The following is a 26,008-nucleotide window of genomic DNA, read 5'->3' on the forward strand; positions in this document are numbered from 1 at the left end:
GTCCAAGAGTTCCACTATTAAAATGTGATAGTAGACCATCTCAGCCCTTTGTTTACTTGTTCATTCTCTTTCCCATTTCTTCTTGTAGGTGTAATAAGAACAGCTTTGCCAAATATGGACAGAGAAGTGAAAGAACAATATCAAGTTCTAATCCAAGCCAAGGACATGGGAGGACAGCTGGGAGGACTAGCTGGTACTACCACTGTAAACGTTACTCTCACGGATGTCAATGACAACCCACCCAGATTTCCTAAGAGTATGTTGTATTCCAAATGCACTAATTTTCAAATAAGCATGAATGAAACTATTAATGTGAAAAATCCTTTAGATAAGGGATTGAGAACCAGGAAGAACAACAGCATATAATGAAAAAAAATGTAGAATATACCGCAGGGTTTTTTTTTAAATAATATAAAGTTCAATTTGAAAGTATGAGTTTTGAATATTTAAGAGGAAAGAGTCTATCATTCCACAGGACCAGCCTGAGCCTGAGAGTTCATTTCATTTACACTTTCAAAATTATCTGGGAAATACTATTTTGTCAAGGGAAACTGGATGATTCCCTTCAAATGACAAAATGTTATAACCTGAAACTTCCAGGTACCAAAGCCAGAACTGACTCATGCTAGGTATTATTACGATAATCAGGAACAGATGCTTTTTTTTACACGTCTTGTCCGGGAAGACTATATCCGTCCTTGAAAATGCTTACAGCCTCAAAATAGTGATCATCCACTGACAATTTATAACATTTCATATCAATTAGTTTAAATGAGGCTTTTCAGAAGTGTGTTAATTGAAAGAGTTTTATAGTCTGTGTATGATTAGTAGGAATGTCACTTACTACTCTCCTTAACTTTACTGAAGTTTTGTATATTCCATACCTTTGAAATGCAGACACTAATCAAGCATAAACCTTGATAACTATGCCAAAACAATTAGCTGCTAAAAGCTGTTAGGCAAATTCATATTAGAACATTAATGTGAATTTGCAGTAAGATCATGACAGCTTTTTACTTTTATGTCTTTTCTTGCACACGAATTCTAATCCTACTTCATGTATTATAAATGCTCCTTAGGTACCAAACCACACCTGAAACCTCACAGTTTTCTCTCATGTAAAAATTCTTCTTTTCCACAGTATGAAAATATATTATATTTCTGCAGGCATGTAAGAATGACCATGTTAAGAGAAGGATCCATCTGGCCCTGCCTGCTGTCTTTTATGCTGATATCCATAGGGTATACGTAAAAACAGGCCAAACAATAATCCAGAACATTTCCTCAGTTTCTAATGATTTTTAGCCCACAGGGTGTCTTTGTATTTAACAACTCTCAGTGGATTTTCCTTACAGCAAGTTGCCTCTTTGCTTTAAAACTTATATAAAATTTCAGTCTACAACATCCTGTGTTAGTGAGGTGCACAGATTAATCATATAGTGTACAACAAATGGCTTCCCCTAATTTGTTTTGAATCGATCCGTACCTATCTACCTGCGTGTTGAACTCTTTAAAGAATTCAGAAACTCTTCGAAAATATGACCTTTCTTTAGAAAAGTTGTGTTGAGTTGTTTTCACTATGGGATATCATCCATGAGTCCATTAATCCTGCTTCTACTGTTTTGTGCTGTGCATGTCAGTCATATCCATCTTTAGCTCCCCCAAACTCCCTGGAAATCACTGGGGAGGAAAAAAAAAAATCAGTGTTATATTAACACCTCCAAGCCTTCATGTGACACAGTGGTTTGAAGCAAAATATGACACATCATAATAGTTCATTTATTTCATCCTTCAGGCTCTTGGGCATATAACAGCTAATCCCAATGAAGTGTTACTGTTGTGTCTGTTTGTCCTGGTTCTGGCCAGGATAGAGTTAATATTTACCTGAGCTGGGTGGAGAACTGAAGCTGGTAGCCCCTATGGCTGGGATAGTTAACTAATTAGCTGACAGCTGGGGTTAATTTACCCAAATTAGCCAAAGGGCTATTCCATCCCATCTGACATCATGCTCAGTATATAAGTGAGGAGGGTGCTGAAGGGAGGCCCCCTGCTAGTTGGAAGAGACTGGATGTGGAGATCTGTTGTGAGCTATTATACTGTATTTGTGTTCCATCACTGTCTTGTTTTCTTCTGTTGTTACTGTTAAATTTACTTTTTGTTCAATCTCAACCCGCGTGTTTGGTTTTTTTTCTGTTTTCTTTTGTTTGTCAAATCTCCTCCTATTCTCTTGGAGAGTGGGGGGGAGTGAGAGAGAGACTGTGTAGTCTGGTCCCCGTTGGGGCTGAACTACGACACTGTTCATTCCACAGCTGCTTCTGTAGCTAATTTAACATTCTTATGAGTCCTCCATAAAGAAGGGTTCTAGGATAGAAAAATTCCCCAGCTATTTTACACTGAACAAACACAAAAAAAGTATTAAATTTTACATTTTTAATCTTATATTCTCTGAGCACTTCAATATCTCAATTTTGGGTTGACTTTATAGAATTCCTCTCAGACTTTTACCTCCAGATATCTTTAAAGGACATTTATTATTAGCTTTTTTTTTCTAGAGATTTATTCAAACTAGATTTTTATCTTATTTATTGTGGTTTTGTATATAAAACAAATTTTGTGGTTCTTTCTATTGTCCTCCCTGAGACACAACTTCATTTCTTTGAAAGATGTGTTCTTGCTTTTATTACCCTTACTAACTTGATTTTTAATGGATGCTGTGCATTTACTGTGGGTCTTCAAAATAGTCTCCCTAGATAGCATCCCCACCACCCACAGTGATTTAACTCTCCGCTATGCCATTCTGATTTTTTTTTGTAGCAATATCACTGTTTTCTTTATTTCCGCTTTTTTTTTTTTATTTAACTGAGTACAACCATCATGTAATTTTAGCTACTATTACTTCTGCACAGATATTGCATTTAAATTCATTATGGTTACTGTAAAATTTAGAACCACCAAAGAACTTTTGCTGACTACCTAGTGTTAATACTGTTCTCTTCTTTAAGTTTTATTTGACTTAGAGCTTCCTTTAACAACCATCCTTGCTCTTTCACTGATACTTTGCCTTTCTTGTGTATTTTATTCCTTGGTACTGTGCTGCATGACTGATTTTCTTCTTTCCCACAGATTTTGAGAGTGCTTATTGTGCTGATATTCTTGTTTAGCATTAGGCATTGAAGCTACCCATGCTAGTTTAGATTTTAACTCTTGGCTTTATATCATGGCTTTCTTTATCCTCTTTACTGAACCCTAGTTTGATTCTGTGTGATCTACCATTTCTGTGTTTCCTACTTGACTACCATGACCTTTTGTAGCACTCTTCAGTTAAGAGTACAGAATTCTGGTGACTATACCCTTTATCTGAACTGTGTACTTTTGAATTTTTTTTAATTGTGTGCTTTCCAGCACGTGCAAATTTTCCTAAACTTTTCAGCTAGAATCGCAATGTTTATTGGAAAGTTTTAAAACTTTCTGCACACTCTTTTTTCCTACGGCCAAGATGAATTTTGCATCTTCTCTATGGGCACTCATTCTTTATCAAGTGCCCCTACTTTCCAACAATGTAAATGCCTTCTCCTTACACCTTTTTCTTGGCCAAGAGAAAGCTTAGTTTTTCCAGCTTTCTCTCCATGAGAGTGCATTGGCAAGTTCCTTGGGCCCAATACTCTTTCCCATGTCTGATTTTCAGTTGTAGATTTTACTTTCTTTGCTGTTAAGGGCCTCAGTAATTTTCTATTTTACTGTATGCCTTTATCTACTATGGTGTTGCAAAAATACACAAGTCTTATGTAAGGTCAGACAGTTTTTGTGACACAGAGAAATCATGAAATGTATCATCCTCTTTGAAGAATACAACCTTGAGATCTCATTTAATGCATGCACTGTAGTTATGAATTCTTTGCCCAACTGTTGCTATGAAGGAGTGAAAAAAAATCACAAGAGACAAAGCTTGTCCTGTGCTTTGCATGCTAATAGGGTTCGAAACCTTTTCTTTCTATTATACCAAATACCACAGAAGCTGAATTATAGCAATGACTCTCAACAAAACAGAAGAGAATAATATTGGACGTTCATGTTGATATTGAGAATAAACAAACATTTAGCATGGCTTGCTTACAAGCTAAAATGTCAGCATGGGGACTCCAGTGTATTGGAAGAAGCTTGATCAAGGCAGACAGTTACCTGAAACATTATTTCTTTTTGGAGATGTGTTACAGGCAACATATTTATCATATTTATATTCTCATAAACTAAAGGCTTCGACTTAATTAAAATAGTAAAAGCAAAAATCCTGATCAATGAGGATTTACTTAGCCAGGTCCATTTGTTTAACCAGTATGTGAGATGATGTATAGTGTGCCTGAAATTCACAGAGACACAAGGCTAATTACAAATAAACAAAAATAAGTTTATAGGGAAAAAAGTTGAATATTAATTTGATTTCTAGTATAGTAACTATATTTTTCAGTTTTGGTCTTTGTGAACGCTGCAATGATTCAGAGTAACTACCTGCCAGGAAACTGAGTTTGTCATTTGCTTGACTACTGTAGCTAAAAGGATACTTGTGTGGAATTTTAGTTCATGTGAAAAATAAACCTTTAAAATCAGGTCCAAGTAGGTGCCAAGTTCAGGACTGGCAAAAGGTAAGAGTCCTCACTGTTGCTGGAAGCCAAGACCTCTGGAATCACATTACTCACTGATGGTCAACAAAGCCAGAAAGTCCAAGTGCAGACTGAAAAAAAAGGACTGAAAGTCCTTTGACACTACCTGCTGCAGGGTAAATGTTTTTGCATCACATAATCAGAAGCACAGTTTCCCAAAGGGCTTATACCAAAGATTGCCATGCTATAAACTACCTTGTCAAATAAGAAGATATTACTTATCACAGAATAAAGTTTAAATTTGTTTTCTAACTTAGTTAAACTGAAAAAAAAAAATCTCATAGCAGAAGTGGGAGAACATGTATTATTAATACTTGGAAGAAGCTAGATTGATAAATAATACATTACAAGCTTACCAAAAAAAATGTATCACAGAACACCTTCATCTCATCGAGGGTCCTTTAACGAGACAGGCAGATTCAGATGGGATATCAGCATCCAATGATGAAAAACACTGACTATCCTGCTGAACATGGATTTTTTTTATTTAGAATCTGTACTTTTGAACATATTCAGAGGGGAACTCCCACCTTGCGTGTCTCACCATAATGAAGAGTGTAACAAAAGGGAAACCTCCAAACATTATATATTTCTGTTAGAGTTGTCTGACCTGCAGGTATCTATTGGCCCACATTTCAGAAAACTGATATTTTCTTTATAACTAGAAGGAACAATGAATCTAAATTATTTTTTTAGTAGAAATTTATTTCCAAAAATGTTTTATATGTCTTGCCTGACTCTTCATTAGTACACTTTCTGCATTACTCTGCGTGTTTCATTGTTAAAGATAAAACTTTTTTTCATAAATATTGAAATAAAAGTTTCATACTGAAGTTTAAGTCCTGTGAAAGCCAGAAAAAAAATAAGGCAAAGAATGAAAGGGAAAGTATTTTTTCCTATCATAGCAACAATGTTCAAGCAATTAAATGAAAATTTTATGTAACACAACATTACCTTTGAACAGAGAAGAGTGGATAAAAGCTGTTCATAGGCATGCATCATGGTTCCAGAAGGGAACTGACGGCCTTTCTCTTTCAGCTACTCGTGTACGCGATAGATGGTTAAGCAAAAACACAGTTCAGCACTTCCTTCCTAGAAGCTAATGGGCTAACCTTTAATGCATCAAGCATTAGACCAGTCTGAGCTAGCTGCAAGGACAGCTGTGGCTTGTTTCCAACTCTTAAAATAAGCTTCAAGAAAGGATGGATGGGTTATATTTACTTCAACATTTAAATGACAAAACTGTATAATTAGTTGGTATAAATTATACTTTATAGAATCAAACCAATTAAGTGTAAGTGGTTGATTCATATTTTGTAAGGTTATTGTTTTTCAGTTTTCCTGTCTCTTTCTTTTGTTCACTGATGACAGAGTGACTGTGAAAGCAATTTAGGGAAATAAACCCTTATACGCTGAGCAATAAAAGCACACACAAATCATTTTAGCCAAAAGAACAGTATGTCTTTTTATTTTAATATGACATAAATATACTTTTAGAGGATAAGGCCCTGATATAGAATAAATGCCATTGAATTTTAAAATTTACATAGTTTTTATTCTCATATTAGCAAATAAAAAACCATTTTGAAGTGTCTTATGAAGTCAGCAATAAGTTGTGTTTATTTTTAAGATGTGTATTTTTATGATGACACTCCCTTAAATGACTTTTTTATTATTCAAAAGAACTACTTGGCTAAAGCTTTGTTTAATCATATCGTTTCCAACTCACAGGATAAGTCAATACTGTAGGGGAATGATAGAAAACTGTTTTTGATAGAATAAAAAAGAAATAAGGTTTGGACCCAACACTTGAATTTTGTCTACTTGTGGACACCTTTGCTTTAAAAGAAGCAGCTCTCTGATAGTCAGAAACCATTATCTCAGGGCTGTTTATCAACGACATTTAAAATGTTCTTCCCTTCTCTGGCCTTTTATTTTGTCCTCACCCTGTTCTTATGTTCAACATGCACTCTTGTCTCCTTTCTCGTAAAAGAGACACAGATTTATCCATTATCTAATTTTAATGTTTTAACTACAGTGTGACCATATTCTCCTTCTCCTAAGTGGATTTTCTGCCCAATAATAACACTGCTAGAACAATTTATCCTTTGTTGGTTCACTTCCAGCTCTGAGTCTCTCCGCATTTTGCTACACTGAGATTACGAGTATTCACTGTCCCAGATCAGCTCTTTACAGCTCCATCTTTCTTGGATTTGCCACTACACTGTCAGTTCAGTGACCCTTTCCTGCTCCTTCTATTTGACCCACCTGAGTTAGCTATACAATTAACAGCTAGTCATATAAAAGCATGTGTACCTTTTTTTTTTCTACATCACCACTTAATCAGTGTGATTATAGACACTTTTACATAGACTAAAAGAAGGTATACAATGGCTCATTTTATTTTACTTTGAAGACTTCAAGAAGGACATAAAAGTGTTGGGGAAAGTTCCTGGGCATTTAAATAATCTGTGCTGTTAGCCTTAGCACTGGGCACGCTTTTGACAAACACCAAGTAAAGCTTTCTCAGACAAACTCAGGGCATTTGGGGAAATTAGTACAGATCAGGAACTATTCTCTGCAGTGACTTTCCATGAAGCTGACCTATTTTGGTGTGGGTAAAATAATTTAATAACATGGAAATAGGCCATTCTATACTGGCTAGCTTCTGGGCTGCAGAGTACAGCTGGTACATGAAATTTCTTTGTACAGATGTAGCTTTTTTGAGCCTGTATTCACAATCCAGGCCATGCAGTCCACCTTGGGTCACAGCACCTGACAGTTAAGTAGGCCTCTCTTACTATTTTTGTGTGTGCAACATAAAGAAGTTAACTTAAAATTCAACAACTATACAGATTCCTATGTACACTTCTGCCAACTTTCTCTTTCTTTTTTTTCTTATTCCTTTCCACATCAGAATTCCTCAAGCACTTTCAATAAGAGCTGATTTTATAGAATCATAGAATAGTTGGGGTTGGAAGGGACCTTTAAAGATCATCTAGTCCAACCCCCCTGCAAGGAGCAGGGACATCTTCAACTAGATCAGGTTGCTCAGAGCCCCATCCAACTTGACCTTGAACATTTCCAGGTATGGGGCATCCCCCATCTCTCTGAGCAACCTGTTCCAGTGTTCCACCACCCTAATTGTATAAAATTTCTTCTTTATATCAAGTCTGAATCTACCTCCCTCTATTTTAAAACCCTTACCCCTTGTCCTAGCACAACAGGCCCTGCTGAAGAGTTTCTCCCTGTCTTTCCCATAGGCCCCCTTGAGGTACTGGAAGACTGCTATAAGGTCTCCCTGGAGCCTCCTCTTCTCCAGGCTGAACAGCCCTATTTCTCTTAGCCTTTCTTTATAGAAGAGGTGCTCCAGGCCTCTTGTCATCTTCGTGGCCCTCCTCTGGACTCGCTCCAACAGGTCCACATCCTTCTTAAGTTGGGGGCTCCAGAGCTGGACACAGTATTCCAGGTGGGGCCTCAGCAGAGCAGAGTAGAGGGTGTCCCCAAAGTGGATGTAGTCTTAGTAAAACTTCCCTGGAAACTTTTGAATGCATAACTAGCAAAGGCTATTCTTAGGGGACTATTTGGAGTACTGATTGAATGAAACAAAAATCTCTTTAAAGCTCTAAACTGAGAGAGACTGAATCCTCAGCTGCAAAGCAGAGCATGAAAACAAATATAGCTATTTCTTGGTACTATTTCATAACTAATGAAAAATATAGGCAATTTGTCACTAAGTAAAATGTAATGCTCTGATTGCACAGTAAGCAATAGTGTAAGAAATGCTAATGAGCACAATACTGGTTAGAAGTTAAATATTATCTATTGGTCATAAAATTCTGTTGTTAGACTCCACTTATCCAATTCATTTTCCTCCTATCATCAGGTTTAAGTGGTAATTGATCATTAATGGCAAGATTTATAGGTCAATTATTTTTAAACACATCATTATTATCATAGTAGATTATTATAATTAATAATTGTATTTTACATCTGCTACCTTCTATATAGAAGGTGTGAACGAATGCAGTTCATAGAAATTCAACAACCTTTGGCAGGAATAATGTCTTTCATTCCACCCCAATGTGTTTTGTGTGGGGAGCAGGAAAGAAATGAATTCAAAACAACAAGAGTATTTAGAATGAATGTATGAAATTATGCATGGTAACCTTGGGATGGCTTAAAAGCACCATGCACCTGCACCTACTCTTTGATACTGAAGAGTAGCTAGGGCTACAGATTTAACAGCATGGGGTTGCCTTGCAGTGCCTTGAGAATTGGTTGCAAAGTGACTCACAGTCTACAGTATCACTTGGTGCATCACTTTCATTTCTGACAGCATCTGCCTTTTTCCCTGAGGCCTTCTGCTCAAGTAAGCAATCAACTCAGCCTTTCTGCTTCTGGCCATGGTGGGTTTGCTTTCTGAAAATTTAGAGGCTACAGTGCAACATGAAGTTGAACAGACCATATGTAATTATCTAATTACAATCATAATAGTTTAGGCTTGTGATTTTCAGAAATACCTAACACTCTGAGTCCAAAATGCATGTTTTGTTGATTTTTTTCTTTTTTTTTGCATAAAGAAAGTTATAAAAATAAAAAGAAAATAACATAAGTATTCTAGAGGAACTCTTTCAAGTTTTCTCTCAGATTTAAGACAGTTATTTTTTTCTCAGTGGCTTCCACAGCAAATTTGTTGATATTATAAATGTGATCACCAGTGCTCTCGAGAGAAGGATCTCACTATCCACAAATTTAACTGTAAAAGGAGCAGTACTTATATAGAGATCTTACCTTTAAACACTTAACTTGGAAGACATAAACATCACTTTTGATAAGTTGATCATACTTGCTGTAAACTGTAAGAGACTACAAATGTGAAGCCAATTGCCATCCTATTGTATCATCTTTTGGTCTATATCACGCACTAAGTCACAAGTATTTTAAGGAAACTGCATACAGTAAAGCAAAACTTAAAACAAAGAACAGTTAACTATTACGCACTTATACTTCATGATTTCATATTTTTATCTTTAAAAATAATAATTTGCTGCTTCAGACTGTGCCAACATGGTGAAGAAAAGAAATGTATATTTAATATATAATTATATTATATATTATTAATTATACATTAATTTTTATAATATGTATAAAAATAAAAAGTAATATATATATTAGGGAAAACCATTTACATAAAATGTACCCAATGAGCATGTGAAAAATCAAAGATTCACAGATTCACAGTAAGTCTTCTGAGTAATACAGATGTTGAGCACATTTTGTTTATGTGATTTTAGGCATGCAACTTAGGTGTGACTCAGAGGACTAAAGATAGGGACCTAATTTCCTTAGTCGATGGAGAGAAAAATGATTCTTCCAATACAGATGATTTAGAGCACTTGGCTTAGATCCTAAAGTAAATGGTTTGACCACATTCTTAAGAGTGAATGACTTGTAATAAAATGGTGTTACTATATTTTGTGCCAGAGTAGTAAAGAAAATATGAAAAATCTCCCGCAAGATATTTAAGAAGCAGATGTTAAGCAGAGCATTACAAACTCTGTGTCCCATCCTCGGCAATATACTTTTTATCATGTTAATGTTTCACATATATAATGCAATTTAAATTTTATAGAGGGAATAAGTGTATTGATTTATTTCATGGTGACAGTGTGATCACCAGAATATTATGAATAGACCTACCTGATAAATGCTAATTATATGCTGCCTGAGATTCTGAAAAAGGAAAGGCATTTTCTCCCCAAAACTAAGCTTTTTCTATCCATAAGGCATGCTACACCTTAATAATTCTTTACAACCACTATATAACTTACATAAAAACATTTGATTCAAGCTTTTATACTATACCCTCCCAAAATTTTTTTTTTTCATTTTGACATTTTTTTAGTAATAATTTCTTGATCAGTAGACCGAATATTAGCAGAAAAGTTCTTTAGTTGTCATGATACATAATGAAGCTGATCGTCTAGAACTGATTTTTCACATAAGCCATCAGACATCCAGGAAGCACATTGTATAACACATGAATGTATTGACAAAGCCAGACTTTGCACAGGTGACTGTTTAGCCACCACTTTTCCATATAGCAAGACTGATGGAAGGGGAAGTGATAATGGTGCGATCTTTCCTGTACATTAATAATAGCATGATTAAAGCAGTTACTCAGGAACTTGATTTGGTCTCCTCAGCTTGTCAGAGTTCAACTCCATATAATCTAGGAGCACCTAATTATAAACTTGAGGAAGTGCTAGAAATGATCATTTTCTTCCCTTCCTAGTAAAACTGTGCCACTACACAAAAGAAAATGTAAGATTCTTCAAAGATTAAGTACTATTCTTGCCTAGGTATTAGGACACACACATCTGAGTGACTGTGGCTCCAAAGAACTGCTTCTAGAATTATTTCTACGTTATGCTGTTAAACAGAAAAGCCTCTGTTGCTTTTGCTACACCCAGCACCATCTGGAGACAGAAACTGTAAGTCTGAATATCTTCAGCTGAGAAGATGAACTGTAATTTCCTATCTCCTGAACCCTTGCTCCAACAACGTAGATGTTATGCCGTGTGAAATTAGTCTCTGACGTGCGATAGGGAGGTTTATTTTTGGAAAGCTTTCTGACAATAGCTTATCAGTGAGAAAAACAGCAAGTGGTTAAACTAAAATTTTTCTGCATACAAAAATTATACCATAATTATACCATATGATGAAATTTTTTTCCCTTTAGAGAAGGAAGAAAGAGGACGGCCTCAGAAAGTCAGTTTGCTAGCTCACCTGATGGGCTGCCAGCTCTGGGGAAGCACTATCATGTGGATTACCCTAAACTTGGGCAGGATCAAACTCAAAAGGGATTTTGCCTCTGCTCATTTTCCTTTCAAGAACTGGGGACCCTTGGACATCCAAGATCTCTGCAGTGTGGGGAGATGTAGCTCTTGTTAGGTGTGGACTTTGGGATCCACAGCAGAGAACCAGGAATTTTTAAGAATGATTGTGCTATATCTAATGAGGCCATAAACTCTAACTCAGAGCAGTAGGTTTGAGGATGGAAGAAGCCTTACCATAACCAAAGTTCTACCAGCCTATGCCAGGTCGTGCACGATTTGCATCAGAGCACATGATGACAGAGCCCAGCCTTTCTCTTCCCTATGCAAGGTCCCAGGCACCTGCAGGGCACAGAGCCACAGCTAGGAGAGGCATGAATATATCTTACAGCTGTGCTAAATCACATCCTGCCAGTTTTAGGGGCATGTACATGAAATGCTGCTCATTATTAGGCTGATTAGCTGTGGCTGATGTAGCAGGTTTGGTATCCTGAGTGTCTGCTTGTATTTACAGTGTGTTTTCTTTTGCCTCTTACACTACTGTTAAAAGACTAACAAGTAAATAGGAACTGTTGTCTTTGGATTCTTCCTAAACAGACAGAAATCAGTGCCCTTATAAGCTGGCTAGGATAAAAACTAAAATGCTTTGGTAGTTTAAGCTAACAAAAATATTATAATATACAACAAGAATATTGTAATATACATAATCTGATTTTTTTTTCCTGAGAAAACGTTAAAGATTTAGATCAAAGAGAAAGAAATAATTTTATTTCAATGTTGTTGCCTATAGTATTAATGATATAATGCAATACTTTGTCAGCTGCCAAAGAAAACTGAAAAAAAAATTGTCCTGGTTGTGGCTAAGATAGAGTTAATTTTCACCTTAGCTGAGAGAGGAACTGGAGCTGGTGGCACCTGTGGCTGGGGCACACAGCTGGGGTAGTTCGCTAATTAGCCAACAACTGGGATCGTTTATCCAAATTGAACAAAGGTATTGCTAGTCAGGAGGCAGCCGGGCATCAGGATCAACTATGAGATATTGTACTGTAAATCATGTGCTCAAGTATATTCTGTTATTGTTTTTGTTATCCCACTCTGTTTTCTTTTCCTCTGCTGTTCTGTTAAACTTTTTTTTTATCCTAACCTGCAAGTTTTGCGTTTCTTTCTTTCCTGATTCTCCTCCCCATGCCGCTGGCGGGCCAGTGAGAGGGGGAGTGAGTGAGTGAGTATGTGGTATATTAGCTGCTGAGGGGGACTAAACCACAGCAAAAATATAGGCAATGGAAAAGCAGGAGAGGATAATATTGCATACACACGGTACATGTATGGTGACAGATTAGAAAAAAAAAAAGCTCAAATAGCATTTACAGCTGTTTGTTTGAAGACCATTATGCATTTAGCTTAAGTCCTTAGATGCCAACCTGGGTTATTTCTTAATGGCTGTTTTGCTGATGAGATGTAATGATGGTTTTAATTTCTTATTCTCATCAGAATTGAAAAACTTTTTGGTAAATGATGATGTGCCCATAAACTGCAGGTGTTGAGAAACAAAACAAAAAAAAAACCCTCTTTCTAAGTAAAAATCAAACCCCAGAACAGTTTTTGAGCCGTAAAAACTATACCTAATCTAGTAATGTCAAAAGAACTGTAAATGTGTGCTGAATTTCAGTCAATATGACTGATTACCTGTCACTGACTCAGTTCTGATTTCTTCCTGCTTTGTGCTTTGGAACCATCTCTGTTTTATAAACTCAGAGGCAGCGTGTATGAGTTGTTAGCTCACCTCCACATCAGTTTTCGGAACGTTTTTGGGGCTGAGTAATAAGCCCTATCAGTCTTTTAAACCTAAAAGTTTCAACAGCATCTTCACTCATTTTTATCATCCTCATTGATGCTGCGCAACCTGAAACTCCGAGGAAGTTTCACACCTTGAGTCACATATAGATAACACAGGCTGTATCAGGGAATGCTTGAGTGCTTATGCTAAGCTACATAGTCACTGAACTTTCTCTAGTTTGGGATTCTGGGTTGAATTTTAAGTGTAATTTAAGTGGAAAGTGTTCATAAATTAAGCATGTCAACTGGCACATGACTTTCAGACTTTAAAATAGCATTTTTTTTTTTTTCTTAAAATTCCATTTACAGCAGCTCAAAAAATCTTGAACAGGCAATATGCATTGCTACTAGCTTTCCTATATGTGTAAATATTCCAATTTGCCTGCAATATACATGACTGAAATCAGCAAAAGGGTAACTAATTGCAAAGCCTGGTTTCATAGTGCCGTCTGAGGGAAGTAAGGACTTGCTCATTTGGTATATCTCATATCACTCATTCTTTATAAAAGCCAGCAGCAAACTTAGAAAACACATTTTAAAGAGATTTATGCAAGTAGAATAAAATATTTTTGTAGACAGATAAGTCAGAGGAGAGAATCTACGCAATTTGACAGAAATGTTTGAGCAGTATAACTGGCTGCTACATGGGCTTGTCTGAGCTGCTTGTTCCATCTTTCCTAGAAGCTGCAGAGAACAAGGTTTTCAGGACCTTTGGGAGTACAAGGCTATTACTCAGGCCTGTTTCAATATGCCTCTATAGCAAATGGAGGTAGTACTGTATACAGGCAAAATGGACAATAAAAACTGAATAATGCTAAACTGTCACAACAAGTCTGCAGCAAGAAGTAATGTCTTCTAGAAACAGAAAAATAAAAATCTACAAAACTGTCTTTCTATTACATTTAATGTGAGGCATGTATTGATCATCTCTGATGTCCTCTGCACAAAGACTGTTTTCTGGGGAGGGAAAAAAAGAAGGTTTTCATGCTGCTATACATTAAATTATCTTGACGTTTTTCTTTGAACTGGCAACAATACACATTATTTGTTTTCATTTATTTTATTCTGAAAGTATCTTGTCACAGTAGCACCATTAACAGCTTCCATATGCTCTGAAGATACTATTACAGGAGGACGATGACAGTGTAATTACATATTTCATCTTCAGAGATCTGACTCTGGCGGAGCTGAAGATAACTTCAGAGTTTCAAATTAATCTGAATGACCCCATCTTTATTGCTGTTGAATTTCTGGAAGTGATGAAATGCCAAGTAATTGAAAATAACTGATAAAAGCCTAAACAATCTGAAATGAGTAATGTAGTGTTTCTTGGACTCCATCTAAGTCCCATATGCTTTACAGCTAGGTACAATATTTTATAGAGAAATGTTTGTTTTAGTGCATCTGAGCGCTCTTCAGTTCACTAAGAGCAGATCAACTAGGCAAAGAAGGAAAAATCCATTATCATATGCTCTTATATTTTACGTTCAAGAAAATTGTGGCTGTAAAGAGCAAACACTGCAGCAGTAATTTCTGTCATCCAGTGTAAGTGTCTGTAAAAGACCTGGGCATCAGGACTAGAACTATGTTGTGGAAATGTAATATAAGATTCAAGTGTAGGCAAAGCCCTTTTGGATCCTTTTTTTTCCTATCTCTTCTGAATAACTTGCATAGCAGAGACTCAGTAATACACATATTTGTAAGTGGCGTTAGATAATAGGAGGATTTGTCACTGTCTTCTGCATACCATGTTAAAATTTTATTCTTTACTGAGAGTCATTGAAGTACAACTAAGAAATAGCTGAAGCTACTCTTATCTTTATACTATTTTGTGTTATAGTGCTCCTTTCCAGCTGCTAAAACAAGAAGAAAAAGTAAAGCTTCCTTTAGTACATTCCCTTGGAAAAGGAAGAAGGAAAGGTTCCTTTAGTATGTTCCCTTGTAAAAAAACAGTGAAATTATAATTGCACAACCTTTAGTAGCTCAGTCAATGAATACCACAAGAGACTTACTGGAGGATGGCCTAGGAAGATAAAATGAAGGGGCAAAAATATGCTAGCTTTGTTGAAAGCCAAGATGAAGTGAATCAAACATCCCAGGCCCACTGAAATCAGCTCCAGAAGCTGCTGGCAGTTTTGACAGCAAAGGCTGCCACACGAAGAAAGGCAAGCGCTACCTGTCCACTGAAAATACTTGTCATGGTGGTGTTAACCGGTAGATGCGCAGAGTAGCAACTCCGGAGCAATTGAAGAGGAAAGGCAAGCACTTTAGCAGTGGTGTAATAAGCCAGAGCACAGTGTTGTAAACTAAGGCTTGCTGCTATGGATGTCGTTAAAGTCAAGGCTGACTCTTAAGTACCTTGGATCTTTTCTTTTAGCTATTTTAACTATTATGTCTAAAGTTTTTTTCAACATAGCTGTTTCCCTGAATGAAACCATTTTGTCCTCACATATAAGTAGTAATGTTTACTTTTAAAGTGTGTAATTTTCTTGTGTTTTTTTTTAAATTTTATTACCACTAATAGTAAATAAACTGAAAATAAAAGTATGAAGAGCTAAAAATTTACATTTAGCGCTGACATTTTAATAAGAGCACCCTCTGGTGGCTGATGTATAAACAATATCTCCACCTCCACCCCAACAACGAGTTGTACTTGGAGTTATAATACTGAATAGTACAGAAATTAGTGGAAATACTTTTTCTACGGAATTTTTCCTTTCAACTACTGTGAAATGAATAGATGTATTTTCTCAAACAAAATAAAAATTCAGATGCTAAAAACTGTGAAACAGAGAAGAAGGAAAATGCTTATAAACACGTACTGTCTACAAGTAGAATTCAATTCAAAAGAGTCAACAATATGAGTAAAATTAAAGGTAGGAATATAGATAGATAACTCAAGAGACAGAGATGCTAAAGCCCTTACAGTTGCACTGAACCAAATAAAAAAAAAATAAAAAAAAAACTAGGGGAAATTAGCATATTCAGTGCGTAAAACATGCATATCTTTCTCTAATCCTTTGTTGTTTTGATCTCATAATTTTATTTGGATGATTTAAGTCTGTTTGTTTAGCACAAATTCCATGTTTTTAATCAGACATATTATGTTAATTATCAAGAAATCCCAAGAATGACTGTCTACCACTTTGTTACAGGTATCTTCCATTTAAAAGTACCGGAATCCTCTCACGTTGGTTCTGCTATTGGAAGGATCAGAGCTGTGGACCCTGATTTTGGGAAAAATGCAGAAATTGAGTACAACATAGTTCCAGGAGATGGAGGAAACTTGTTTGACATCACAACAGATGAGAACACCCAGGAAGGAGTCATCAAACTGAAAAAGGTACGTGGTACCGATAGGATATATGTACCTGTGGCTCAAGTGAGAAGCTAGGTAAGAGAATTAAATGTTGTGCAATTATACCTCGTAAGTTATACCCAGTAGTTTGTATCTTTATTACAATCTGTGGTTGTGATCTTTCTTAAAGAAAGTGGAGTTTAGTGTTTTGTTTCATATATGATAAGGCACGACTTTTCACAAATAATATCAGTTTTTAATGGCAGAAAAGTAATTCTTATCTCTATCTAGAAGGCATAATTTCTCTTTTCTGGAAATTTTTCCACCTGAAACCATATCAAAAATGCTCCAGTTCAGAGCATGGAATGAAAGAGCTATATTTTATGTTTGAGATAATATTTTCATTTTCCTTTGTAAGCATTTTATTCTGAAAATTTTGGTTTTATGTTTGTTATTTTAATAATGACACTGTTGTACATTACTGTGGTGAACAGCGTTTTTACTCACAGTAAAGAAGTCCCAAACGGTTGCAAATTGACATGTCTTTCTTCCAGTCTCCTAATAGTGTCCCAAATAGCTGGTTGTCAGATATTTATGCAAGGCACCACACTGCATCTTAGCCGTTGGTGTTGCTTTAACGTACTAGGATAAATTCAAGATTATGAATTTTGAAGATGGAAAGGATAAGTGTTATTTGGAATTTACTGATTCGAGCACTAAGAAGGAGAGGTCCAAAACAGGGACAGTCACATTTTAACCAATGGTTGTCTTCTAAGCCCAGGCATGTACATGTACACCAATGATCAACTGCTTTAGTAGAAAGAAATCTGAACCACCAGCTCATTGTGAAAGGCCAGGTTATGTTTTATAGATAGCTCATGCTTGTAGGAGTAATTTTTGTAAAATAAACACATTGCAAATGTCTGGGAAGGAAAGAGTTCCAGATGTGTTTGTTAAGAGAAGCTTTAGGAAAAGAGAAGCTTTAGGAAAAGAGAAGCTTTAGTTCTAGTAAAATTTAGAATTTAGGTACTTAGATTTCCCCTAGCTCTGATCATGGACCTGTATTTGCATTATACTCATGCTAACAATTCTTTGAATTCTTGACCTTGGAAATAACAAATTATCCATGGGTACAGTAAAGGACCAGATGATGTCAAGTAATTTACTCTTCTGCTAGCTTTAGTGACATAAGATGGAAGCAACAATATCCAAACAAAGTAATTTGTCAATGAGACAAAAACTCTGCATTCTTCACACATGCCCTTCTTTTTTTTTCACTAAAAGTCTGAAGATAGTGCTTCCTCCTGATATGAATTTGTAAAATTTGATTAATTTTTTAAAATCATTCTGAACACCTTATATCCTCTATGCAGGTGATTTAAAAATAGCTCAATTTGGAACTGTCAGGCTGAGCAGCTGCATGCCCCTCTGTATACTGCCACTCAGAAACGGCAATGAGTGACAACCATTGAAAAACAAATGCTTGACCATCAAGAGTTGTTTTTTGATAGGATTCAGTTCTCCCTGGATTAGTCCAAAGCCTCAGCTGTGGCAATTTGGACTCAGCTGTGCTGCCTGCTTTTATACACAGCAATGGAATTTTTCCATACTTATGGTTAAGCATATATATTAGACTGTATAGGCAAATCATTCAATTTGTTAATGGAGATTCAAACAGTATGCATATAATATGTTACCGATGAAGAGCATCCACATATGAATTCACTGGATACAGTTATCTTAGGACCAGCACAGGCAAAATGCCTGACCACCTTTGAGACTGATGTATGGGGAATAATATATCTAATTGAACCACTCATTTTTAAAAAAATAAAATTGGCACAACTAATTCTATATCCAGATACTTTAGAGTTGATCATTGGATTTTGTTGCATTTATTTAGTCTTTTCAGTAACAAGATATGGTATATCTGAAATTTTAGGCCATTTTTACAACAGTAGAACATTGGTTGATGTTGCCTAATGTAAATGATAGATCTCTTCACTGAATAGGAGGGGAAAAAATATGTTCCTAATCCCCTCTTAATCTTCTTCATCGCAGTGAGCCTGGGGACAGTGACAGGCTGTGAAGGTCAGGGAATGCCAGCTTTGTTCTATGCAGGAGTGTGGAAAGAAGATTAAACCAACATGCAGGTCCTCCAGCAAAGAATGCCTTTGTACAGACCGTACACATTGCCCTTCACAAAACTTTTCTCAGCAAAAAGGTCCCATTCAATAGACTTCAAATGATCTAAATGTTTTAAGACATTTTGGAATCATTCAAAATCCATCCACTTAAGTTCCTGGATAGATCCCAGGTTAAATAAGAGCAATTTGGATTCTTAAGGATACTAGGATACTGTTAACTTAGTTGTCTTTTCATATCCTCTACGCTTGTAATAATATAATATTTTCATGGGTTGTAGTTTTCATATTTTCAGAAGTGATGGACATTCAAAATTCTGTAGACACCTATTAAAATGCATACTACCTGGACTGTACAAGCCTGAAACAGCACTATTCATTTGCCTGCACAGAAGCAATTTCACATTACATGGTGTTCAAAACACTGATTTGAACACAAATGTTTTAATTAGGTATACATTTAAGTCCTTCTTTAAAGCAAAACCGGTGAATGAATAGGACCAACACTTTCAATTATGAATTATAAATAGTAAAAAAAAGCCCCTAAGAAAAAGTGCCATGTGCTTTAAAAACAGGTTTGCACTTTTTCCTGTATCATAGCATATTCTGATGCTGCAGTAATTCGGCACTGAGCCATTTCCAAACCATTCATAAAGCTTGCTTTTGTTTTTCCTGAAAAATTTCTTGCAGCCAGAAACTGTCAGTCACTGCATAGATGTTTTTTAGTTCTATTCTTATGCAAAAACACATGAAGACATTTATATATCAAAATTAAGAAAAATGAAGCCTTCCCGGACTACATTTATTTTTGATGGAAAATACATTTGATGATAAAAAATTACACAAGCCAAACTGTTCTTTTCAGCATGCAAAGTGCATTGGGGGAGGCAAAAAGCCATTCTCTGCTTCTCAGACACTAAATGGGCATAAACAGCTACAGCTGGACAAAGTGCACGTCTTGAATCATCTGGTTTGGTTGCTAATTTATTTTTGGACTACAATCCGATATAAGCTTGATTACTACTACTCTTGTTCTATTTACATACATTAAAAATTGAATAGCTTTTCTTATATTCTGCTAAAGAAATGATCCAAATGCCATTTAGCACCACTGTGTGGTTAGTACTGTAATAGCTTCCTTTCTGTCTCTCAAAAAAGGGAAAATAGTATTGGTAAAAAGAGGGGGGAAATGTTCGGCTTTAAGATAGTACTGCATACAGTAGGAATATTAGGAATAAAATGACAAATTTCTTCACATGTTTGGTGCTATTTAACATAGTGTTTATTGGGGTTTATATTTATATACTATCTATTATCCTACCTGAATGCTTCAGTAAACTGCAGTGGTTGTAAGCTACAAGAAGCAGGGTGACAAGAGTTTGTATCAGAGTGTTAATGGCCGTATGTGGGGCACAGAGTTGTGCTCCCAGGTATGGAGGGAAAATGTGTCAGTCCCAGGAAAGTTCCTGACTTTATGGAGACTGCTGAGAAATCTTTAGTGACCACACTCAACAGAAAGGGGAAACAGAAGAATTCAAGCTTCATTGAACAGTTTGTACTAAATTTATTAAACTAAGGATGAGTTGATAGGGTAAGTCCATTGTGTGCAGAAGCCTCTTAATTGGCTCAGCATGAGCTAATCCAGAAATTGAGCAGGGTTCAAGCACTGAGTCTGGCTCAGTTATTACTTTAAAATCATAGAATCATAGAATCTTTAAGGTTGGAAAAGACCTCCAAGATCATCAAGTCCAACTATCAGTCTAACACCATATCCACTAAACCACGTTCTGAAGTGCCACGTCTACACGTTTTTGGAACACCTCCAGGGATGGTGATTCCACCACTTCCTTGGGCAGCCTGTTCCAGTGCCTGACCACTCTTTCAGTAAGGAAGTGTTTCCTAACATCCACCCTCAACCTCCCCTGCCACAACTTGAAGCCATTTCCTCTCTTCCTATCACAAGTCATTTGGGAGAAGAGACCAACACCTGCCTCCCTACAACCTCCTTTCAGGTAGTTGTAGAGAGCAATGAGGTCTCCCCTCAGCCTCCTCTCCTCTAGACTAAACAATCCAGTTCCCTCAGCCACTCCTTGTAAGACTTGTGCTCCAGACCCTTCACTACCTTCGTTGCCCTTCTCTGGACATGCAAAGAATTACTAATTTTTGCAGTGTTATTAAAACCCAAGGAAAAAATGTTTCTAGGCTTTATCTGGTATGATCCTACACTGTTGCACTATACTGAGTGAGCTTCTACTTGTGGGTCAGAGGAAGCTGAGGGAACATCTGTGTCTTATTTTTTTGTAAGCCGTGTACCACTGACTAATCAGGTGAAAAAGCTGTATCCATGAAATCACAGCATGTCAGGGACGACATAGCACTGCATGATGAAATATAGTCACTTTAGTGATGATAAAATAACAGAAACTGGGAGGATGACAAACAAACCCAGTAGGTGCAGGGAGGTATTTGGAGTGCATGCTTCCTTGTAACTTCTACTTGCTTTACTAGCAAGACTGTACAGACTACTCAGTCCACCCCTTCATTCTCCAGAAGCAGGGAATACCCTCTGCAGGTGTGTGCATAGACACTGTCTACCTATAATCATAAGTCATGGTTTTGTGTAAATGGGGAATGTGATGGATAGCTTTGCATTTTGAGGAAGAGCAGGCGACATTAAGTCCTCCAGTGCAGGCAGAAAGTGGTGACATGGATGCATATGCAATCATAAAGACCATGGCAGCCACAGAGAAGAATAACAGGAAAAGTATGGAAGGGGAGATCTCCAGACTCTGCAGTTTGCAGATACAGCTGTTAGGTTTGGTTTTTCCTGGAACAGTGAGAGGCTGCTGCAGAAATAAGTAAGATGCTTAAAAGCAGCAAACAGCTGAACCCCTGACATTGGTCAGCTTCTCCCCTTCTCCAGCTACAGAAGATGCATACATTTTGCCCACTTCCCATGAAATCTTGAAACACTCACTTCAAATTTGGTCAAATCTACAGCACTTTCTGTAGATTGGGCCTATAGATCTCATTTTTTACTGCACATTCTCAGCTCTGTAATTAATGAATGTTCCTGGTTGATCCAGACGTTGCTTTAATAAACCAATCTGTTCTATAAGGCCAATTATTTCCTTATGCTATTTAAAATCCACTTCAGAACTGCAGTTACTGAAGTGTGTCAATGCACAGCGAATAGTCTGATGTATTTCACAAAATACATAGACGTTCAACCCATCTTCAAGAGGAAAGTGTTGCCACGTTTTAAGACCGGCACACGTGACACAATTGCACAACACTAGTATGAAGTCAAGCTTAAGTGAGTATGCGCTTCCTCCCAACCTAGTGCTACTGTCTGTAACCACCCATACGTCCTGGGGCTTACGGTCTCATCCCAAAATACAGCTTTTCTGTGATTGTAGGTGTGGGTCATGAAAGCCTGTTTCCCAAACAACATTGTTGTATCTCTTATGTGTGGATAAAAAGCAGAAATTTCTGGAGTTTCTGGTCCTGCCTCTTTGTGAAGCAGAGTAAACTGACAGGATAATTCTTTTCCCACCCTTGCTGTGCTTCTCATCAGAATTCATTATATCTTTCAGCACATATTTTTTTTTCTTAATTCTCTCTATATCTATTTATCTTTCTATCTAATATATAAATTTAGACATAGGTACATACATATAATAGCATTTCTTAATTTCTACCTTAAATATGAGAAACACTAATATTTCAAACTATATTGATCTCTAACACAGAGCTGTTTATGTGCTTTCCCAGTCATACTAAATAAGTTTGTTCACTGTACTTCCAGAGTTGCAAGATAAAGTGGTTTGTCAGTATGTGTTATTTGATTTTGGGATTTGTGGAACGCCTTTGCTGCACACAGCTGTGTATATGCTGATATTGCTTTGTTATGCAACTATACAGAGAAACCTGCAACCTGCAACCTGTAGGAAAAGGCAGATAAGAATCAGTAGGGGGGCCAAATACATTCTTACTGGTACTTAGAATATCAATTAGAAATACTGCTTTAAATGTTGAATAGTTCACAGTTAATAAGATGTTGCCTTAATATTAGTAAAAATGCTGTTTACTGTGGAAAAACTCATAACTTTTGTAAAATAAAAGCCTTCTTCAAACATAGCTTACTTAGCTTTCTGAATAGAATTATTTTTATAGAAGAAATAAATATTTTTATTGGCTATTTAAAAAAAAAACCTCTACCTCTAAGAAGTCAGTTCATTAAAATCTGATTAAGTGAGGTTTCTATAATCTTACAGATTGTTTCTGTAGGAGTCAAACATTCTACTATGTTTATACCCTTACTAAATTCTAGATTTTAAATGAAAACAGACCTGAGCAGTGTTAAACATTTATTATGTAACAGCAAAATACTTTTTTTTTTTTAAAGGCAGTTAAAATATTATGTAGACCACTCATTTCCTTCACAAATTTTAGTGGTATCTACTAAAAAAAAAAAGAGGAAATATAAAGAAATGCTATTTTAACATCTTTAAAACTAAGAATCTAAAAGGTTTTGCCTGAAAGCTAGGCAGACAATAAATTCTTTTGTTTTCATGCAGACTCTGGGCATATCAGATAAATGCCAAAATTTGAGACTGTGAGTGGCTATCTATATGGCTCAACTGTTCAAAACTGAGAAGACTAGAACTGATCAGGAGACTGTAGCATGGACTCCCTATAAACACAATACATTAAAACCGTACTGTTTTACTGCATGATATATGCTGTACAAAATATTTTTTTATTTGAAATTAAATCCTAGGTTTACCATTTGCAACTTTTCCTATCTTTTCACCGATGTTTCAGCTGCGGTTTAACCTCACTTATGTTAAATGGCTACATTCTGCTATTTTGAGAGAGTCTGTCACTGATCTCTTTCTCTGACGATGGCTCAGCACTTTCAGCATCTCTTCTTATTTTGAGTGGCATCTGTGCTTTGCATTGGCTCCATATTTTTTAACCTCTAACTATATTTATAATCAGACCAATAGAAGGACAGAGAGAATGGGTTGCTCTGAGGTTACAATGGGAAAACATTTTCTTCTTCTTTCTGTCAGTCCAGTCATGAAGGTGCATCTCATACTGGCTTTTACTGGGAATTTTGTCTGCAGGAGGATGTTTGCACATGGTAGTGGATTGGTTAGTGGTACTTCACTTCCAAGCCTGATGATTTCTATTGTATATAGACTTGCATGGCTAATTTTAAATCCCCAGCTCAGAAAAGACTGACCTTCTAGTCCATTAATATTATACAGTTTTTCATAAGGATCTAAAATCATAATGCTAGCTGTTCAGCTAATCTAAGTCAAGGTAACTTGATTAATCTTAATGGCGCTGCTTCAATTTACACCAGCCAGTCATCTGGCCAATTATGTCCTGTTGTGACAAGAACAGAAAATGGCAGAATTTAAATCTATCCTAGCTATGCCAAATGACTGGAAACACTGTGGTAATGATGGCTGGAGAAAAAAAAAAAAGACAGACATTGAAATATTCTCGCTCATACACTTGTGATTCTGCTCTGTTTTCCGGATAGCATATCCTTTCCTGTTAGAAAATTTCCAACTTGACAATGATAGGCAGAAACCACTAGATGCCAGTGTTACCCAGACATCAGGAAAAGACTTTGTCAGTAAAGTTAAAAACAACATGAAAGCCAATGCAAGTAAACCTTTTAACTGAAAATAAAGCTTCCTTGTCTTTTCAATGAAATAAGACTGAATTAAGGTTTTTGAGATTATTACTTTTCTAAAACCAAGGGCACTAAATTGATGCACATTGACAGAAACCTACACCAAAACAATTTAATTGCTGGATGCATTTTCGTCAAAAACCCAGATAGGTACACAAAAGATGCTATGCTGCCTTCAAGATGTTATGGATTACACCTAAGATCAAAGTCTTCATTTTTCAACGTACATGGTGATCAGATACACAGTGTGACTAGCAGTCACTTTCATTTCATCATTAGTCATTTTGCTAAAATGGACATTTTACAGGAGAAACTTGGTTCAGATCAAGTTTGAATTCACATTCCAAGCCATAGCTGAAGTTTGGTTTGACCCATTGGTATATATCAGAATTTTAATCTAGGCTCATTTCCATCATTGTCATGGCCCTCTGAAAGCTTTCCCTGCTAAAAGAAATGGAAACCTTCTGTATAAGGGACTGGATCAGCTAGCACAGCTGATTGCCTATGCACGGGAGTTGTGAATGCAAATCTCCAGTTAACCTGCACATAGCTCATTTGCAAGAGATGAATCTCACTCATTTAACTTCAGACATCTACAGTGTAACTGTTTACATACATGACAGTCCTCCTGTTTTTTCGATGTGGAGAAACAATAATTTCCCAGGTGTGATTCATCTGGCCTATTTCAGAAATCACCTTAGGATGAGATGAACTACAAAACAAGCTTAGACAATTAGCTCAGGAGATGAAGTTTACACTGAAGTTGTCTTAAGTTATGTCAGAATAATCCTACCCAAATGATTTTGCAATGTTTAATTTTTAGTCAAATCTGATGTTTTGCTTTTGTTCTTGCTACAGCCATTAGATTTCGAAACAAAAAAGGCATACACCTTTAAAGTGGAAGCCTCCAATCTCCATCTTGACCATCGATTTCACTCAGTGGGTCCATTCAAAGATACTGCAACTGTGAAGATAAATGTGTTAGACATGGATGAACCTCCAGTTTTCAGCAAGCCTATGTACACAATGGAGGTTTATGAGGATACACCTGTGGGGACCATTATAGGTGCAGTGACAGCACAAGACCTCGATGCTGGCAGCAGCTCAGTTAGGTAAGAAAGCTTTTCCTCCTTCAATAACTCTCAGACACCCAAAATGCTGCTGACAGTGAGACTCAGTGGCAAAGAGCTTGGTAAGAAGATATAAAGTGTTCCAAGTCTGTCACAGTAACAGATAACTGTCACTCTGAAAAGTATTGAAAAGAGATGCTCGTTTGAATGGGTTATATGGGAAAAAATACGTTAAATTCTGACAGCTTCTTATCATATAGATCATTTAAGTTACCATGCACTGACAGGACTTCAGAGACGGTATGCTCAGACTAAGGAAGTAGAAACATTGTTTTATCTGGTGTTCGGGGCTTCCACATAAGCGGCTCTAAAGTTCAGTATTGAAAAAGGAGGTTGTACCTGCTACATCCGTGTTACACTTCAATGGGTGACAGTGAGCACTGCCCCTTT

At 36.5% G+C, this 26,008-nt stretch overlaps 1 protein-coding gene across 5 annotated transcripts in view; it reads left to right on the plus strand.

The window, feature by feature from the left end:
- CDH12 (cadherin 12) overlaps positions 1-26,008 on the plus strand; it is a 167,765-nt gene that overhangs the window by 98,353 nt on the left and 43,404 nt on the right. For all 5 annotated transcript variants that reach the window (XM_086741977.1, XM_086741974.1, XM_086741975.1 and 2 more), the window contains 3 exons: positions 89-256; positions 16,489-16,676; positions 25,347-25,600. In XM_086741977.1, coding sequence (XP_086598103.1) covers positions 89-256; positions 16,489-16,676; positions 25,347-25,600 — 610 coding nt within the window. The remainder of the gene's footprint in view (positions 1-88; positions 257-16,488; positions 16,677-25,346; positions 25,601-26,008) is intronic.

This window comes from Chlamydotis macqueenii, chromosome 2, assembly GCF_036417535.1.
Source record: "Chlamydotis macqueenii isolate bChlMac1 chromosome 2, bChlMac1.mat, whole genome shotgun sequence".
Classification (NCBI taxonomy): Eukaryota; Metazoa; Chordata; class Aves; order Otidiformes; family Otididae; genus Chlamydotis; species Chlamydotis macqueenii.